Source organism: Solea senegalensis, unplaced genomic scaffold (assembly GCF_019176455.1).
Source record: "Solea senegalensis isolate Sse05_10M unplaced genomic scaffold, IFAPA_SoseM_1 scf7180000017647, whole genome shotgun sequence".
Classification (NCBI taxonomy): Eukaryota; Metazoa; Chordata; class Actinopteri; order Pleuronectiformes; family Soleidae; genus Solea; species Solea senegalensis.
The window spans coordinates 1-20,314 of record NW_025322476.1 but is presented as its reverse complement, the minus strand read 5'-3'; the positions used below and the strand labels follow the sequence as shown (position 1 = coordinate 20,314).

At 40.5% G+C, this 20,314-nt stretch overlaps 2 protein-coding genes across 2 annotated transcripts; one reads left to right on the top strand and one right to left on the bottom strand.

The window, feature by feature from the left end:
* Positions 1-416: 416 nt before the first annotated feature.
* On the top strand, positions 417-10,776 carry LOC122764768 (lysine-specific demethylase 2A-like; the record flags this gene model as incomplete). The annotated part of the gene is made up of 9 exons (XM_044018696.1): positions 417-488; positions 662-767; positions 1,135-1,755; positions 2,203-2,365; positions 2,447-2,677; positions 4,935-5,098; positions 7,934-8,080; positions 9,386-9,604; positions 10,230-10,776. Coding segments are annotated over 9 exons (1,905 nt in total), but the record flags the coding sequence as incomplete, so codon positions are not given.
* Positions 10,777-16,156: 5,380 nt separating this feature from the next.
* On the bottom strand, positions 16,157-18,521 carry LOC122764767 (signal peptidase complex subunit 3-like). The gene is made up of 5 exons (XM_044018695.1): positions 18,268-18,521; positions 17,167-17,240; positions 17,002-17,078; positions 16,621-16,736; positions 16,157-16,393 (listed from the first exon to the last, which is right to left on the bottom strand). Exons 1-5 carry the CDS (start codon positions 18,408-18,410, stop codon positions 16,261-16,263), a joined length of 543 nt encoding a protein of 180 aa, XP_043874630.1. The 5' UTR covers positions 18,411-18,521; the 3' UTR covers positions 16,157-16,260.
* Positions 18,522-20,314: the final 1,793 nt, after the last annotated feature.

The following is a 20,314-nucleotide window of genomic DNA, read 5'->3' as shown; positions in this document are numbered from 1 at the left end:
TTATACAGTTTGCAGCATTTACTTTGTTGAAAATCTCAAAAATAAGTTGATATTTAATCACATTTGGACTCTGTGAATCAGATTCAAATCCATTTAGGAAATTACTGACGATATCCGGTCCTACAGATCCACTGAAAGTTTAGTCACTTATCTGTTATGTGGTGTGGTGGAAGTATGACCTTTCTCCATAAACTGCAATTAATAAAACATTATATGACATATATAATAATATAACAAAACATTATTTATATGTATATATGTGTGTGTATGTGTATATATATGTATGTATGTATATATATATATATATGTATGTATGTATATATATGTATATATGTGTATATATATATATATATGTATATATATATATAACAAAACATTGTATGACATATATAATAATATAATAAAGCATTATATGAATTCAAATCTGTCATGTTTTCTTTCCTCTTCCTCAGCAGTCGAGGGGCGACAAAGGTGACGGACTTCCAGTGGTGAGTTTAAATCACAACATTTCACATCTCAACCATTTAGTGAAATTCTCAAAAAATTTATATTTTTCTCTCTCCCTCTGTGTCTCTCTCTCTGTCTCTCTCTCCCTCTCTCTCTCCCTCTGTGTCTCTCTCTCTCTGTCTCTGTCTCTCTGTCTCCCTCCTTCCATCTCCAGAAACGTAAATCCTCGACCCTTCTGGACGCCCGCATGGCAAAGATCTACAGAGGTCAGAGACACAACCGAGACGGAGACGATTCAGGCAGCGATGACGATGATGAAGGTTTGTCTCTTGCATGCGCTAACCTTGGTTTAGTGTAAAATCGCCCCTTGAAATATCATTTAGACTTATTAACTGATTTAATCATATTGACATTTTAATGGATGTTCTCCACTCATCAATCATTTAAAATAAAATGTATTCAGTTTATTGTCATTTAAAATAAAATGTATCTCACATTTTATAGTTTTCTACTACTTAGTAGAATAAAATTCACATTTACAGTATGTGTGTTTCAATTTACACAGATTATTTGTTTATAAAAAATGGTTTGGGATTAATTTAGTCGTGGATTTTTTAAGGAAACCTCATGTAAATATTTATTTTTGTCGTCTTCTATGAGTCTCATCCGTCACTCTTGACTCCGCAGCCTCTCAAAGACGAAAGATTGCGCTCCAGGCTCGAGGGGGGGGCCACTCCTCCAGACGGGGCTTCGTCACAAACAGGAGGGGCCTGATGAGAGGAGGCTCCGCCCAGAGAGGAAGCAGCAGAGGCGGTCTCGTCGGGTCCGGCTCCTCCATGCTCAAGCTGAAGCGAGGGGTGGGCGCGAAGGAGAGTGGGCGTCGGGGACGAGGGGTGAGGCTGCGGGGAGGCTCCCGGATGCAGCGCAGAGGAGACGAGTCGGACGAGTCGGACGACGACGACGATGATGACGACGAGGACGACGAGGAAGACGATGACGAGGAGGAGGACAGCGAAGACGGCGGCAGGGACCAGCGGCACCGCCGCCACAGGAGGAGGCGCAGGGCCGACGACGACAACGAGGACAGCGAAGGCCAAGAGTTTGACCCCGAGGAGGACGAGATGGACATGCTGGAGGACGAAGAGGAGGACGAGGAGGAGGAGGAGGAGGAGGCGGAAGACGACGGACGCTGGGACTCGGACCCTGAACCCCCGGTCCTCCTGATGTCTGACCCCAACGATGACCTGCTGAGTGGCTCTTATCTGACTGTCACCCTACAGCGCCCCCACAAGGCCAAGAGACAATCTGGTAAGACTTCACTCATTAATTTATACTTCAACTAAAACTCCACAAACATGATCACAGTAAAAGAAAAAAAGCTTCTGCGGTGTGTGATAAATGTTAGATAATTAAAAACTGACGCTAAAGTTGAAGAAATGAGAAGATTAAACCCGTGTTGTGCGTTATATTTGTCGTCAGAACATTTAAGTCCTTAACATCACTACCACACAAACACTGCTACAGTTATAGTTGATGGCACTTCTGTCTCACAGTCAGTCATTTTTAACCGTAGACATGTTGCTACCATGTTTATGTGCATAAAATAATCCCACATAAGTCGACCTCTGTTGTAAGTTAATGGGTGAAAAAGGTCAAACTGTGAAAAGCAGCTTGGACTGGTCGTCCGATCGCGTTTGAAGCTGCTTTCACATCCATGTAAACACTGAATGGAACATGAGTCATGTCGCCGCTCAGGCTCCATCGTTCCAAAGCTGGAAGCGGCCATGGGTGTGAGGACGGCGTCAGTGAGCTCCGGTGGTCAGAGCTTCGTCCAGAGAAAGACGACGCTGTCCAAGGCTTCGCGGCTGAGGAACGCCGACACGGCGGCGGACAGCGTCACGCCGCGAGGCCCCGGCAGGTAAACGCTGCACACGGCCCAGTAACACTGTGGTAACAGCACTGGGACCACATTCAAATCCTCTGGTTTATAATGTCGCAGGCCTCGTATGCGCGGTAACCACAGAGACAGAGGGACCAGAGACTGCTCGGCATCGTCCTCTGAGGAACGGGAGGGAGCGTCCCCTCCGATGCCGTCCTCCCTGCTGTCTGTGCTGTCCTTCAAGGAGGACGAGAAAGGAGGGGAGAAGGAGGTGTGGGTGTCTGTGTTCAGGTACCTCAGCCGGGCAGAGCTGCTGGCCTGCATGACCGTCTGCAAGGCCTGGTACAAGTGGTACGTCTCACGTCTGTCCCGCAACACACACACACACACACACATCAGCACTCACAGTCTGTGTTTGTGTGAGATACACGACACAGACGCACATGGAAGAACACCTTTGATCTACAGCTCCAGTATTTCCCTCTCGTACACCAAAATCCAGTGAAAATCATGGTTTTTAACACTGCAGTGCACAGACAGTGTTAATCCACTGCTGCCTCCATCACTAACGCCCTCAGTGTTTCTGTGTTTGTAATCCTGTAATCTACGGCAGCAGTAGATGAGCAGCTACTGTTGAGGTAAAATCGCTGATTTTCTCTCTGGACTTTGGTGTTGGAGAGAAAGAGAAAGAGAGAGAGCAGTGAGATAAAGCAGCAGACGTGTTCTGAAGATGTTGTCGACATAATAATCAGGTCTACAACATCGTTAAATCACTAAAATCCACACAAAGTGTCAGCGCCTCAAACAGTCACACTTAAAGGGGACATATTATACCCTATTTCCCCCATTAAAATAGTTCCCTGGTGTCCTAATGAACATGTCAGTGACATGCTTTGGTCAAAATACCATAAGGATGAAGCATCATAGCAGTTCAATAATCAGAACGTTTCAGAACGCTCGGTTTTGTGCATGGTCCCTTTATAGGCAAACACACGCCCACTTCTTCCAGGGGGTTTCTGATTTGTCCTCTTTACAGCGCTCACTCGCTCAGCTCCTGTTCCCTCCCCTCATTCCTCTCCCCCTCCCTCCACTAGTTCTCTGACAATATCAACATGGCAGCGTGAGCAGAAAACAGCGAGAGTGGCGTCACAGGAAGAGACGTCCTACATAAGGATGGAGCCGAACACTGTCCAACTGTAAATCAGTTAAAAACACTTAGGGACAGTGAGCTGAATAAACTGCCGCTGTATGTGACTGTATGCTCCGGAGCTGGCGATCAGTCACATACAGCGACAGTTTAGGCAGCTCGCTGCTCAACGGTGGCGATCAGCGGTGCTGTCCCTATGTCTTTTTAACTGAGTTTCACAGAGAGTGCAGCACCACTGATCCACCGCTGATCGCTGCATAAACAGCTGCTGTATGTGACTGTATCAGACTGAGTCTGTGCTCCGGTCATGGAGGACGTACTGAACAAATATGTTTAATTAGGGCGTGTCAGAATGGTCAGTTATGAGCTCTATGTGATCTTTTCTTAACAATTTGTGTGTTTGTACGTCGGTGAAATACGTCCCCTGACTAAATACGGCGACCGCTGGCCGCAGTCTGATGTGAAGTTTGCTGACTTTATCCGGCACATTAGCTTCATATATAAAATCCTCTGTAAAACACTGTGCTCCACTGTGCAGCCACCAACAGCACACTTGTCCCTCCGCGTTGACATAATACCGCTCTTCCTCCCTTGCCTGCACTCTCGCAGGGACAAGGTGGAGTCCCAAATATAAGTATTAAAATGGTTAAAAAGCTGATTTTGCATAATATGTCCCCTTTAAACTAGGGCTGTAAAGTCCCAGTCGACTGGCGATTAATCAGTCGATACGTTCTGGTTCGACTCAAATTCTGATAAGTCAACTTTTTGCCATGTTAGTTTCATACAGTCTATGGTTAATTTGATTTCATCTGGAGGAATGTACCAAGTGCTAATGGGGGTGTTTTCAGAGCACCCCTGTTCCACAGGTAACAGCGTGTCTTCAGAGAACACGCCCCTTGTTTTCAGTATTTTGGATTAGCCCAACCCACAGGAGACGGTGGTTTTATTTAATGTTGAGCTACAGTCAGTCGTCCTCTAACATCCATGTCACAGACGTCATAGCGTGGCAGCGATTTAAAAAAAGAAAAAAAAGTTTTCCTGCAACAATTTGCATATACAAACATACAAACATGGCATATCATATAAAACGCTAAGCTAACTTGTCTTTGTTATGTTGCTCCGTCTGTTTTGAGTACATGATCAAATCAGAATTGGCATATTTCAATGTTTTAGATTCGTTTTATAACTGCAGGCACACTCGCCCGCAACAACGGCAGCAATCTATTTGTGTCTCAGCCATGAAGCTGAGCTCCTATGTTCAGTGTCTCTGTGTGAGGACATGAGACAAATCATCGAAATATTCCTCAACAGTTGATATCGTGCTGATATTAACATAGTATAGTATATAGTATAGTCGATTTTGAGTGGAAATGTCAGGGCTTCAGTCGACCATGAATTTCCTTGGTTGGTTCCAGCCCTAAGTCAAACGCAGCACGTCGCCCTGCTTCTCTCTCTGTGCAGGAGCTGTGACAAGCGTCTGTGGAGCCACTTGGACGTGAGCCGGTGCAGCCCGCTCAGTAATCAGGCTCTGGCAGGGATCGTCAAACGCCAGCCCGTCTCTCTGGACCTGTCCTGGACTCCACTGGCCAAGAGACAGCTCAACTGCCTGCTCACCAGGCTGCCAGGTACAAGCTCGCTCGTCACTTTGTATTTGAAAGGTTTAAAACGTCCTGAATGTCAACAATGAACGCCTTTATTATCGTTTAACATGAAACACTTTAAACTAGATTGGTAAAATGTTCTTTGGAGATCTTTGAGAAGAATTTGGTCAAATTATTTTGCGTTGTCACGTCACAGAGTTCAGACTGAGCGAGCGAGAATGTGAATGAGCTGAAACGATTAATTGATATTCAATTACTAAATTAATCATCGACTATTTTGATAATCGATTAATCGGTGGTTTGAAGCTTTTTTCATGATTAAAACAAGATTTCTGATTGTTTCAGCTTCTTAAATGTGAGTATTTTCTTCATTTCTTTGCTCTGGAAAACAAAGAAATCATTACAAGTGAATCATTTTGGTTTGTGGACAAAACAAGACATTTGAGAACATCATCATTTCCTGGTTTGACAAACAACGATCAACATTTTTTTAAGGTTTTCTGATATTTTATGGACCAAACAACCGATCCCTTGTAGCCGTCATTTTAGCATCAAAACTCAAAAGACATTCAGTTTGTCCACTGCCGGCTCAGTCGTCCAAAATGTCCACTTCCTTTAGAGCCAACAGTCTCCTGATACGCTCTTACTGTCATTTTATCTTCAATTTCTGCTGCTGCTGCTGTCTGAAGTCACTGCTGCTGCTGTTGTCTGGTCAAGTCACTGCTGCTGTCTGTCTGAAGTCACTGCTGCTGTTGTCTGCACTGCTGCTGCTGCTGCTGTCTGGAAGTCACTGCTGCTGCTGTTGTTCGAAGTCACTGCTGCTGTTGTTGTCTGAAGTCACTGCTGCTGTTGTTGTCTGAAGTCATGCTGCTGTCTGAAGTCACTGCTGCTGCTGTCTGAAGTCACTGCTGCTGCTGTTGTCTGAAGTCATTGCTGCTGCTGTTGTTGCTGTGCTGCTGGTCAGCTGCTGCTGCTGCTGTCTGAAGTCACTGCTGCTGCTGTCACTGCTGCTGCTGTTGTCTGGAAGTCACTGCTGCTGCTGTCTGAAGTCACTGCTGCTGTTGTCTGAAGTCACTGCTGCTGCTGCTGTCGAAGTCACTGCTGCTGCTGTTGAAGTCACTGCTGCTGCTGTGTCGAAGTCACTGCTGCTGCTGCTGTTGTCTGAAGGAAGTCACTGCTGCTGCTGTTGTCTGAAGTCACTGCTGCTGCTGTTGTCTGAATTGCTGCTGTTGTTGTCACTGCTGCTGCTGAGTCACTGCTGCTGCTGTTGTCTGAAGTCACTGCTGCTGTTGTCTGAAGTCACTGCTGCTGCTGTCTGAAGTCACTGCTGCTGTTGTCTGAAGTCACTGCTGCTGTTGTCTGAAGTCACTGCTGCTGTTGCTGTCTGAAGTCACTGTCACTGCTGCTGTTGTCTGAAGTCACTGCTGCTGTTGTCTGAAGTCACTGCTGTGCTGTTGGAAGTCACTGCTGCTGTTGTGTCACTGCTGCTGCTGTCTGAAGTCACTGCTGCTGTTGTCTGAAGTCACTGCTGCTGCTGTTGTCTGAAGTCACTGCTGCTGTTGTTCGAAGTCACTGCTGCTGCTGTTGTCTGAAGTCACTGCTGCTGCTGTTGTCTGAAGTCATTGCTGCTGCTGCTGTTGCTGCTGCTGCTGTCTGAAGTCACTGCTGCTGCTGTTGTCTGAAGTCACTGCTGCTGCTGTTGTCTGGAAGTGCTGCTGCTGCTGTCTGGAAGTCACTGCTGGTTGTCTGAAGTCACTGCTGCTGCTGTCTTCACTGCTGCTGCTGTTGTCTGAAGTCGCTGCTGCTGCTGCTGTCTGAAGTCACTGCTGCTGCTGTTGTCTGAAGTCACTGCTGCTGCTGTTGTCTGAAGTCACTGCTGTTGCTGCTGAAGTCACTGCTGCTGCTGTTGTCTGAAGTCACTGCTGCTGTTGTCTGAAGTCACTGCTGCTGCTGTCTGAAGTCACTGCTGCTGTTGTCTGAAGCTGCTGCTGCTGTTGTCTTGTCGTCACTGCTGCTGTTGTCTGAAGTCACTGCTGCTGCTGTTGTCTGGAGTCACTGCTGTCACTGCTGAAGTCACTGCTGCTGTCACTGCTGCTGTTGTCTGGAAGTCACTGCTGCTGCTGTTGTCTGAAGTCACTGCTGCTGTTGTCTGGAAGTCACTGCTGCTGTTGCTGTCTGAAGTCACTGCTGCTGCTCTGGAAGTCACTGCTGCTGTTGTCTGAAGTCACTGCTGCTGTGCTGTCTGAAGTCACTGCTGCTGTTGTCTGAAGTCACTGTTGGAAGTGCTGCTGTTGTCTTGCTGCTGTGCTGTTGTCTGAAGTCACTGCTGCTGCTGCTGCTGTCTGAAGTCACTGCTGCTGTTGTCTGAAGTCACTGCTGCTGTTGTCTGAAGTCACTGCTGCTGCTGTTGTCTGAAGTCACTGCTGCTGTCTGGAAGTCACTGCTGCTGTTGCTGTCTGAAGTCACTGCTGCTGTTGTCTGAAGTCACTGCTGCTGTTGTCTGAAGTCACTGCTGCTGTCTCACTGCTGCTGTTGTCTGAAGTCACTGCTGCTGCTGCTGTCTGAAGTCACTGCTGCTGCTGCTGTCTGGTCAGTCATTGCTGCTGCTGCTGTCTGAAGTCATTGCTGCTGCTGCTGTCTGAAGTCACTGCTGCTGCTGCTGTCTGAAGTCACTGCTGCTGCTGCTGCTGTCACTGCTGCTGCTGCTGTCTGAAGTCATTGCTGCTGCTGCTGTCTGAAGTCATTGCTGCTGCTGCTGTCTGAAGTCACTGCTGCTGCTGTCACTGCAGCCTGAGCAGGGGAAACGTGCTGACGCTCTCTGACTGTGTCTGTGTTGATTTTGTGTTTGTTTGGGTCCAGGTCTGCGTGAGCTGAGGGTGACTGGTCTGTCCTGGTCTTGTCTGTCGGCGCTGGTCTCTCCCACGCTGCCCTGCCTGCGGCTGCTGGACCTGCGCTGGTGCGACGGCCTCGACGACACTCAGATCAAAGAGATGGTCTCTCCCCCGGGTCAGTGGCAGCAGAACACACAAGAGTCTCAAACACACGCAGTGAGACGCCGCGGTCTCACTGAGGCAGAAAGAGGGCGACAGAGAGCAGAGTGTGTGTGTGTGTGTGTGTGTACAGTGTTGTTAAACGTGTGTGTTTGTGTGTGTTTACTTTCACAAACACACACAGAGAGCAGAGGACGCTGCTAGGGACGTCACGTTTATAGATTCTCTTGGTACGATTATTGTCGGAGAATCGATCGCGATTATTACGACGATCGTGATTATTATACGTTCATTGATTTTGCAACACTATGAATGTGTAAAATCACATGAACGCTCATTTATTTATATGTTTTGATGCCAATGTAACAAAATAATGTAGCAAATACACTGAACTATTATAAAGGAACAATTCTTAATCCTCCAAATGTTTAAATGATTGAAGTCATCAATTCTCATTTATAGTTAATCGTTTTAATAATGTATCTATTTGGTCAGATATAAAACGTATCTGTTCCTGTGGTTTGTTTATTTCATGTTTAAATTACAACGACACAAACACGAGACGTCACACGACGTCTGTAACGTCACGCTAACTCATCACGTGACACTGAAAGACGTGTCGTCCACAGTTCACTGCAAATGACACGCTAACATTTGGTTAGTTAGTGGAACATGAACGTCATTTAACTCCTCCCCTCTGGTCAAACATGTGACTCGTGTTTCCTCCTGATCATCCACGATGACACTGTGTTTATTTTTTATTTGATGCTCTGAACTGAACTTTCTGGACCCCCTCATAAATGGTTCCAGGGTTTCAGCGTCATCTTTTCTGACGGTGTTGAGGAAACGTTACGATGAATGTACCGCAGCGTTCGATGCTGCGATTAATAGTGAAAATCAAGTCGTCGTAACGTCTCTAGACTCTGAATGTTCCACGGTTTGAAACCAAATGTGACCACTTTGTTTATTTCATCATGTTTTCGTTACTTACATCTTAAGGTGAACCCTGTGGAAATATATAGAGCAGCCGTGGATGAGTTAAAGAGACTCCACAAAAGAACCAGTGATTTGGAACCCTAAATCTCTGGAAACTCAAAATTACAGATGCACTGAAAATTCAGCCGCCGAAACATTTCGGCCAAAAATGGCATTTTCATTTCACTTTTGACGCCAAAACAACACGAGCCAAACACGGGACGCTGTGATGACGCGTGTCTGTTCCTGTCACAGTACGCGACGTGAGGCGCGACGTCAGTAGCTGCACACAGTGCTGATGGTGTGTGTGTGTGCGTGTGTGTGTGCGTGTGCGTGTGCGTCGCAGGTGCAGAGTCGTCGCGCAGCAGACTGAGGAACATGCAGACGCTGCGTCTGTCCGGCCTGGACGTCAGCGACTCCACCCTGCGGCTGCTGCAGCGTCACATGCCTCAGCTGGAGACGCTGGACCTCGCTCACTGCAGGAACGTCACAGACTCGTCCATCGCTCTGCTGGCAGCTGCCGGGACTCACACCCGCAACCACCTCACCGAGCTCACGCTGGCAGGTCAGTGCTTCCCTCCCTCTGTCGGGTCAAAGGTCAGTGACCCTGGAGCGGCTTGTCTTTCAACCGGAAGGTTGCGGGTTCGATCCCCCCTCGTCTTCATGACGCTTAACACCGAGTTGTTTGTGACAACTGCTCGTGGGTGAACATGAGGTATGAAAGATGAAAGATGAGTGAATGAGTGAATGTTAAAAAGTGTAGTTTAAAGCATCTGTGAGTTGTCATCAAGACTAAAGAAGCGATAAATAACTGTGTACCAAATGATTAGAACTATTATTGATAAAAGTATTTGATATCATATACTCGCACTGTTGGACAGAAAGTGCAGTTTGTAAACCGCTCACTCTCCCACACCAAAGTCCAGAGAGAAATCATCGCTGTGAGCTGCTGGTCCGCCGCTGCCTCGTGTGCTCACTTTGTGTCACTGAGGTCAAACCCGAACAGAGACTTTCAAACACTGAAGTGACAAAATCAGACATTTGATTGACAGATGGATGGACAGCTGCTGTGTCGCTGGTTTTCTCTGTGGAGTTTGTCGCGGGGAAAGCCAGCGACACGAAACCTCCTTTTCCTGTCGACCTTACAGTGACATACAGTTAGTAATAATCTCAACTTGTGTCTGTCTCAGGTTGCAGTGAGTTGACAGACGCCTGTCTGTCCTACCTGAAGCGTCTCTCCTCTCTGACTCTGCTCGACCTCAGAGGCTGCAAGAGCGTCAGCAGACGAGCGTGCGACGCCTTCATCTCGGACCTGTCGCACGTCGCCCTCTACTGTATGATGGAGGAGAAGCTCATCCAGCGCCTGGACTGAGAACATTCATTCATTCACTCACTCACCTTGTTTCACAGCCTCTCCTGTCGTGAACCCTGAGACATAAAATGTCTCCTCCGTCATTGTCTTCAGGTGCAGAGCTGTGGTGTGAACCTGAGCCGACACTCAAACACAGTGTCAGGATGTTATTTTTTAAAAATCCACAATCACTGACTGAACAGATCATGTGACTCCTCCCTCGTGTGCAGGATTATTTTTCAGAGATCTATTTTTGTTGCCGAGTCAAAAATAATAATGTGTGACATCAGTAAAGTCCGTGTATATATTCTTTCTTTCAGTCATAATATTGACATTTGTACTTTTTGTGACAGTGTGATAATAAAAAAAAAAGGTTCATCCTCTCATCAGCTGGATCTGCTGACTCATTATTTAGCAAAATGTTGTTATTATTAACATTTAACAACTTAACTTAATACTTCTAATACTACAGTATTGTTAATTCTACTCTATATTCGCACTTATTTTCTCCGTCTTCCGCTGCAGTAACAAGTGAATTGGCTGACAGATATTAAAGCTGCAGTAGGCAGGATGGTTTGAGTTTCATCTCCACCTGCCGTTTTATTCCAAAACCTGTCATCTGGAAAAGACTCATCCAGATTACAAGATCTGGAGTGGGAAAACTCAAACTGATCCTTTGACAGATTTGATCTGTGACACTAAGAACAAGACACAATCAGGATTCATCGCTGACGACTCGTTTACACGAGCGTCACCGTAGAATTCCAAAAGAATTCCAGCGGTTCCTGAATCAGCTGGAGAATCAGCGTGTTTGTCACCAGAGAGGGAAGAACAACTGTTTTATTACATTACAGTTTACGTTGTAAATAACTGCTACATATTGGAGGTTATTTTGGGAAAATTGGCTAAAGCACTTGTACACGTAGGTCTGACACTGAAGTGAAATCCCAGTGAACGTGGTGACGATGGTGCTGTCTCTAAATCCACCAAACATCTCACCGGTGTCTACAGTTGGACACCGATGACTCTTCAGTGACGACACTCTCTGACCAATCAGAGGGATTAGAGATTAGGGAAGTAGATTATAGAATTATAAGAACATTTTAGAATTATAAGAATATTTTAGAGATTTTAAGTAGATTTTAGAATTATAAGAACATTTTAGAATTTTAAGTAGATTTTAGAATTATATGTAGGATTTTGGAACTATTAGTAGATTTCTGAACTATAAGTAGATTTTGGAATTATAAGTAGTTTTTGGAATTATATGTAGTTTTTAAAATTAGTAGTTTTTGGAATTAGTAGTAGATTTCAGAACTATAAGTAGATTTTGGAATTATAAGTAGTTTTTGGAACTATAAATAGATTTTGGAATTAGTAGTAGTTTTTGGAATTATAAGATTTTGGGATTCTATGTAGTTTTTGGAATTATAAATAGATTTTGCAATTATAAGTAGATTTTGGAATTATAAGAACATTTTAGAATTTTAAGTAGATTTTAGAATTATATGAAAATTTTAGAATTTTAAGTAGATCTTAGAATTATAGTAGGATTTTGGAGCTATTAGTAGATTTCTGAATTATAAATAGATTTTGGAATTAGTAGTAGATTTTGGAATTAGTAGTAGATTTTGGAATTATAAGTAGATTTTGGAATTATTAGATTTCGGAACTATAAATAGATTTTGGGATTATATGTAGTTTTTAGAATTAGTAGTTTTTGGAACTATAAGTAGATTTTGGAATTAGTAGTAGATTTCGGAACTATAAGTAGATTTTGGAATTATAAATAGATTTTGGAACTATAGATTTTAGAATTATAAGAACATTTTAGAATTTAAGTAGATTTTAGAATTATATGTAGATTTTAGAATTATAAGAACATTTTAGAATTTTAAGTAGATTTTAGAATTATATGTAGGATTTTGGAACTATTAGTAGATTTCTGAACTATAAGTAGATTTTGGGATTATAAATAGATTTTGGAATTAGTAGTAGATTTTGGAATAAGTAGTAGATTTTGGAATTATAAGATTTTGGGATTATAAGTAGTTTTTGGAACTATAAGTAGATTTTGGAATTCTAAGTAGATTTCGGAACTATAGGTAGATTTTGGAATTCTAAGTAGTTTTTGGAATTATTAGATTTTGGAACTAAAAGTAGATTTTGGAATTATAAATAGATTTTGGAATTAGTAGTAGATTTCGGAACTATAAGTAGATTTTGGAATTAGTAGTAGATTTCGGAACTATAAGTAGATTTTGGAATTCTTAGAAGATTTCGGAACTATAAGTAGATTTTGGAATTAAAAGTAGTTTTTGGAACTATAAGTAGATTTTGGAATTCTAAGTAGTTTTTGGAATTATATGTAGTTTTTAAAATTAGTAGTTTTTGGAATTAGTAGTAGATTTTGGAATTAAAAGTAGATTTTGGAATTATAAATAGATTTTGGAATTAGTAGTAGATTTCGGAATTATAAAAAGATTTTGGAACTATAAATAGATTTTAGAATTATAAGTAGATTTTAGAATTTTAAGTAGATTTTAGAATTATATGTAGATTTTAGAATTATATGTAGATTTTAGAATTATATGAAAATTTTAGAATTTTAAGCAGATTTTAGAATTATATGTAGGATTTTGGAGCTATTAGTAGATTTATGAACTATAAGTAGATTTTGGAATTATAAATAGATTTTGGAATTATAAATAGATTTTGGAATTAGTAGTAGATTTTTGAATTAGTAGTAGATTTCGGAACTACAAGTAGATTTTGGAATTCTTAGAAGATTTCGGAACTATAAGTAGATTTTGGAATTAAAAGTAGATTTTGGAATTATAAGTTTTTGGAACTATAAGTCAGTCAGTCAGTCAGTCATCATCTAACCGCTTTATCCTCCACCAGAGGGTCGCGGGGGGTGCCGTGCCAATCTCAGCTACATTGGGCGATAGGCGGGGTACACCCTGGATAGTTCGCCAGTCCATCGCAGGGCCACACACAACTAGAGACAAACAACCATTCACTCTCACACTCACTCCTACGGTCAATTTAGAGTGTCCAATTTACCTAATCCCCACATTGCATGTTTTTGGACTGTGGGAGGAAGCCGGAGAACCCGGAGAAAACCCACGCACACACGGGGAGAACATGCAAACTCCATGCAGAAAGGCCCTTGTTTGGAATTATAAGATTTTGGGATTATAAGTAGTTTTTGGAATTATAAATAGATTTTGGAACTATAAGTAGATTTTAGAATTATAAGAAAATTTTAGAATTTTAAGTAGATTTTAGAATTTTAAGTAGATTTTAGAATTATATGTAGATTTTAGAATTATAAGAACATTTTAGAAATTTAAGTAGATTTTAGAATTATATGTAGGATTTTGGAGCTATTAGTAGATTTCTGAACTATAAGTAGATTTTGGAATTATAAATAGATTTTGGAATTAGTAGTAGATTTTGGAATTCTTAGATTTCGGAACTATAAGTAGATTTTGGAATTAAAAGTAGTTTTTGGTACTATAAGTAGATTTTGGAATTATAAGTAGTTTTTGGAATTATATGTAGTTTTTAAAATTATTAGTTTTTGGAACTATAAGTAGATTTTGGAATTAGTAGTAGTTTTCAGAACTATAAGTAAATTTTGGAATTATAAAAAGATTTTGGAATTAGTAGATTTCGGAACTATAAATAGATTTTGGAATTATAAGATTTTGGGATTATAAGTAGTTTTTGGAATTATAAATAGATTTTGCAATTATAAGTAGATTTTGGAATTATAGGTAGTTTTTAGAATTAGTAGATTTTGGAATTAGTAGTAGATTTCGGAACTATAAGTAGATTTTGGAATTGTAAATAGATTTTGGAACTATAAATAGATTTTGGAATTAGTAGTAGTTTTTGGAATTATAAGATTTTGGGATTATAAGTAGTTTTTGGAATTCTAAATAGATTTTGCAATTATAAGTAGATTTTGGAATAGGTAGTTTTTAGAATTAGTAGATTTTGGAATTAGTAGTAGATTTCGGAACTATAAATAGATTTTGGAATTATAAGTAGATTTTGGAACTATAAGTAGTTTTTGGAATTATAAATAGATTTTGCAATTATAAGTAGATTTTGGAATTATAGGTAGTTTTAGAATTAGTAGATTTTGGAATTAGTAGTAGATTTCGGAACTATAAATAGATTTTGGAATTACAAGTAGGTTTTGGAACTATAAGTAGATTTTGGAACTATAAGTAGATTTTGGAATTATAAGTAGATTTCGGAACTATAGGTAGATTTTGGAATTCTAAATAGTTTTTGGAATTATTAGATTTCGGAACTATAAGTAGATTTTGGAATTATAAATAGATTTTGGAATTAGTAGTAGATTTCGGAATTATAAATAGATTTTGGAACTATAAGTAGATTTTAGAATTATAAGAACATTTTAGAATTTTAAGTAGATTTTAGAATTTTAAGTAGATTTTACAATTTTAAGTAGATTTTAGAATTATATGAAAAGTTTAGAATTTTAAGTAGATTTTAGAATTATATGTAGGATTTTGGAGCTATTAGTAGTAGTAGATTTTGGAATTAGTAGTAGATTTCGGAACTATAAGTAGATTTTGGAATTCTTAGAAGATTTCGGAACTATAAGAAGATTTTGGAATTAAAAGTAGTTTTTGGAACTATAAGTAGATTTTGGAATTATAAGTAGTTTTTGGAATTATATGTAGTTTATAAAATTAGTATTTTTTGGAACTATAAGTAGATTTTGGGATTATAAATAGTTTTTGGAATTATAGATTTTGCAATTATAAGTAGATTTTGGAATTACAGGTAGTTTTTAGAATTAGTAGATTTTGGAATTAGTAGTAGATTTTGGAACTATAAATAGATTTTGGAATTACAGGTAGTTTTTAGAATTAGTAGATTTTGGAATTAGTAGTAGATTTCGGAACTATGAATAGATTTTGGAATTACAGTATAAGTAGATTTCGGAACTATAAGTAGATTTTGGAATTAGTAGTAGTTTTTGGAATTATAAGTAGATTTTGGGATTATAAATACATTTTGGGATTATAAGTAGTTTTTGGAATTATAAGTACATTTTGGGATTATAAGTAGTTTTCGGAATTATAAGTAGATTTCAGAAGTAGAATTTTTGGATTGTTGCCTTTGATTCTTGTCGGACGTCACATTTTAGTATCGTGTAAAACATTAATAAAGGATTTTTTCAATGCTACTTCAACAGCTTGACAATGTAAATAAATTAGAATGAGCGTCTGTATTTTCCAGATAATAGAATACATTTAAAGAATAAAAATGTACTATATTTGTGTACATGGATCTGAACAGAAGCAAAAACATTTCAGTACAAAATGTTAAAGTAAGTGTACGTTTGTGTTTTTAAGTCGAGTGTAAAATGTAGGTTGTGACTTTTATTTGGCAGAAATTAAAGATTAAATGATTAGTATACTTAGTTCATACAATGACTTGATTTTACACTCTGTTAACTGACATTTTTCAGTTTGTCACACATGTATGAACTGTTGTTTTCATTGCCCATGTGAAAAAGGCTTTTATTTTGATATTAGAAGTTACAGGTGAGGCACAGCTGATTCTTCCACTGTTTGAATTTTTGAAACTACATTTTTAACGAGCTTTCGCGTCTTCAGCTCATTCTTGTGTTGGACTGTGTCCAGGCTCTTGATGCAGGTATTTTTATTACTTAACAGTTAACTCGACTTTATGATGCATATATAAAAAAAACATTTGTACAGAGAAAAACTTTATTTCTTAACTTTTATTACAAAAGAAAAACCAGTGTATGTGTGTGTGTGTTCTTGTGTTGTAAACTGGCAGAATGTCTTCTCTCCGTCTTAATAGCTCTTTGTGCTCTCGTACATGTCGGGGAACGGGAGGCTGACGTGTCCACTTCCAGCCACTAGGGGCAAAATTCCAGCATTGGGGACGACGTTCCATGACAGTGTCAGAGTGATGTTCTTATTGGCTCTGGAGGAGAGAGAGAGTCACATGACACAGGTACAGTAAACAAGCAGCTGCTAGCATGTCGCCGCTTGCCTATCCTGATGGTGTTTCCTTGCACAGAATTAAAACACTCGAGGTCACCTCACATCCACGCAAACATCGAAATAGAATCAAATCTACTGACATTTATTTCCTCCACACCAAACTTCATAGAGGAAACGTGTGCGTGCGTGCGTGCGTGCGTGTCTAACCTGAGTCCGTTCCCATCATCGAAGAAGAAATATTTAGACTTCATATCTCGGAGGTTCAGTTTGGTGCTTTCACCTCGAAGGACGATCTTGTCCCACAGCACCACCTGATTCAGAGCCTAACACACACACACACACACACACACACACACACACACACACACACACACACACGATTCATAAAACATCAACTTCACTTCTTTCTTGCACAAAACTCAAGCACTCACTGACCCATGTCTTCAAAACTTTCAAGGGCCCTGATTTATTTTCATACCAAATTCACAAACTTTCAAGGATTTCAAGGACCCCTGGGAAGTTAGGGCACTGCCAGAAGGTTAGGGTCAGGGGCTCAAAAATGTGTGTGTGTGTGTGTGTGTGTCTTACGTTGCTCCTGGTGGTGTACTCTGCAGACAGGTAGATAAACAGCTGTTTAACATTCCAGTCAAAAACTGGCTGTAAATGTAAGAAATATTAAGGAGCAAAACGAGAGATCATGTGACCACACACACACTTCCACCCACCCACAGGTGCAAGAACAGGCAAGGATATCAGCCGAGAGGTCGAAGGTGACGAAGCCCAGGGCACTGCGCTCTCTGGGTCCAGTGAAGTCATCGACGTTCTTCCTGTCGCACAGAGACAGAGGAGAGACGTGGACTCAGCTCTTTGAAAACCATGTTGTTTTTGTGAGGTTGCTTTCAATGTTCTCCGACAGGTAACTCCAGAGGTTGAAACACGGTTCAGTCACAGTGTGGCGCAGTAAAGCTCTGGTCAGGCGTGTGTTTCCACTGAGGACGGTACCTTTAACACAGCTCGCCTCGTTTTACCTCCTTAACCCTTCTGCGCCCGTCCTGTCACCACAGACAGGATGTCTCATGCGTTCTTCTCTACTGTAACTCCTAGACTGTTTGTGACGTTAGATATCCAGAGTGAAAGTTATGTTTGAAAACGGGGCAGAAGAACGCACTCGTTGAACATTTTTTGACAATTCTAAAATTAAAATAAATCCAGGCGGCCTGAGGATCATGACGCTCATAACGCTCATAACACCGCGGTGAAGTGGTTTTCTGTGCGACACAAACACACAAACTAGTGACTTGTAAAGCAGCTGTTTTGGAAAGAACTGAATCAGTGGATTAAAAAGATTTGTTGACAGAATGGTTCAGTCCGTCAGTCACTGAAGTGAAACGTGGTCACGATGGCTGGCTCTCAGCAGTGCTGTCTCTAAATACATCGGACTCCAATGTTAAATATGGACATTTAATGTTAATGTGTTCAGGATTGTCGGACATTGTTGGCTTTGATTCTTATGTCGAGCCGAGTCGTGCTATAGTGGAAAAGCGCCGTTAGTTGTTAGCAGAGGTGTGGGCGGAAACCTTGGACGTCCAAACTGTCCAAACACTTTTAAGTGAGACACAATCTGGATATGGTTCAAAATTAGGGATGCACGATATATCGGCATTAATATTGTTATCGGCCGATGTTCGTCATTTTTTAACATATCGGTCCAATGAGTAAAACTGCGCCGATTTTAACAACCGATGTTTATATCTTCTTATCATCGTTATACATTTTTTTAATAAATAAGAATTTTAAAGAAATAACGCACAGATAACGGCGCGTTAATGCTAACAGCTGCTAACGTGCACTTACAGCATCACTCTCGAGACGTGGATGTCCACAGGAACTCGTCTGTCCTTAAACGCTGTGGTGACGAAGCAGCCGAACGTCAGCGCTGCCATGACGCTCAGGGAGAAGGCGAACAGAGAGTTCGCTCTGGACAGAACCGTGTTCATCTTTTCACTCTGCAAACAACAGCGCAAACACCGCAACAACTACGCCGAACGAGAGCGACGTCAACCGGGCTAGATGCTAGCTGTTGTGGAAGAGAACGGAAGTGTCAAGTGACGTAGAGTGGACGCGCGCTACCTGTTCGCACTTTTCAAAATAAAACCAATAATTTATTTATTTCTTTACTTGGCTTCAATTGACTCGATTGTCTATTAGTGAATTCATCTCTTTTATCTATTGATTTATTTAATGATTTTTTTTAAAAAATTAATCCAATACAATGTCGACTTTATTTCTGTTACATATATATGTATATATAACATATTTTATAAAAACATTCATTAGGAAATATATCCTTTTTATTTATTTGCTGTATATTTGTTTTTTTTTAATAACTGATAATAAATAATAAATTTGTTCTTGTAATGAGAGATTTCCGCTCTGTAGACGCTGCATTTATTTTAAAATAAAATTCTTATTGTGGAAAAATCTACTTCCGCTTTTGTGTGTATCACGGCGGTTGGTTTGACGCAACCGGAAACAGGAAGTTAATTTAAATACGAGCGATGAGTAAGCGGAAGAGGGCAAAGCTTCTTTTTAAATAAACTTTATTGACACCGAATAGCTGCTCCAAGGCAAGAGCATGAAAACAGTTAAATGTAAAACATGAATGAATGAATTAACTTCACACGCAGTGAAGTGGAGGCTTTTGTACAATTAATACATATTATAAGTAATTAATTCACCTGCCAATGTTTGTTTGTGTTAAAGAAAGAGTCACAAGGTTGGAGTTTTAACCAGATTTTGGAAAACTGGATTTTAGTGTGGCCTATAATCTGTGAAATATACACCTGAAATGAAGTCATTTGGAGCCCATAAAACAACAACAATAAATGGTTGTCACAGTTTGAAATGGAAAGTGAAAATCTGCATTTTATGTTTGGTTTTGGTTTATTTGCATGCATTTGAACTGAGTGAGCTCCTGAATGAATGAATGAATGAATGAATGAATGAAATGAAATTTATTTTGAACATGAGAATCACAGATAAAGCGTTTTTCACATGAAATTGCTCATAGAAAATAAATACTAAATTAGATAAATGAAAATTCCCTACATGTTCAAAAAGGAGAAGGAAGACGCTAACTTATGTTTACCTTCTCCTTTTATAAGTTCACTTATTCACTTATGCTGTTTACTTTTCTCACCGGTTGCTGTCAAATATAATTTATGAGATTAAAATTAAAACCAGCCTTTTCAGACTCAATACAGGAGGTGTGATTACAGTTTAGGAAGTGTAAAAGTCACATTTTCACAGTTGTATTTGTTATTTACATGTGTTTCAGTAAGTGAGTGGGTTATACTACAGTTTGACCTAGTTTAAAAAGCTGCAGTCAGTTGCTCTGGTCTATAAATACAGACGCTGCTGTAAAAGTTACTCTGCTATGTCGAGTCAGTGTTCTTAGTGGGGGCGGAAATACCCAACACTTATGGATCTTTTTACATTATATACTTCTGGCATGACACAGATTTTTTTTGCTTCTCCATCAGTGATAGAAACTGCTATTTTTTAGTTCCTGCTCTGACGAGATTCAGATGAGCAGATAAAATGTGATGTCAACAGACTGCTGACCACTGATTGGTCATCAAAGAGTGTCGTCACTGAAGATTCATGAGCACAGCGTCCGACACAAGAATCAAAGGCAACAATGTCCAACGGTAGATTAGAGATAAAAAGTAACTAACTAGCATCTATCTATCCCCCTGAGCTAACTAACTAGCATCTATCTATCCCCCTGAGCTTACTAACTAGCATCTATCTATCCTTCTGAGCTAACTAACTCTATCCCTTTCATATTAACCACCAGCATCTATCATCCCCCAAGCTAACTAACTAGCATCTACCTATC

What these genes read in the sequence shown, in the direction of transcription:
- LOC122764767 (XM_044018695.1), bottom strand. Translation starts at nt 18,410, where the DNA reads ATGAACACGGTTCTGTCCAGAGCGAACTCTCTGTTCGCCTTCTCCCTG. An exon ending in CACGTCTCGAGAGTGATGCT is followed by an intron (nt 17,241 to 18,267) that starts GTAAGTGCACGT and finishes TCTGTGCGACAG; the next exon opens with GAAGAACGTCGATGACTTCA. An exon ending in AGTACACCACCAGGAGCAAC is followed by an intron (nt 16,737 to 17,001) that starts GTAAGACACACA and finishes TGTGTGTGTTAG; the next exon opens with GCTCTGAATCAGGTGGTGCT.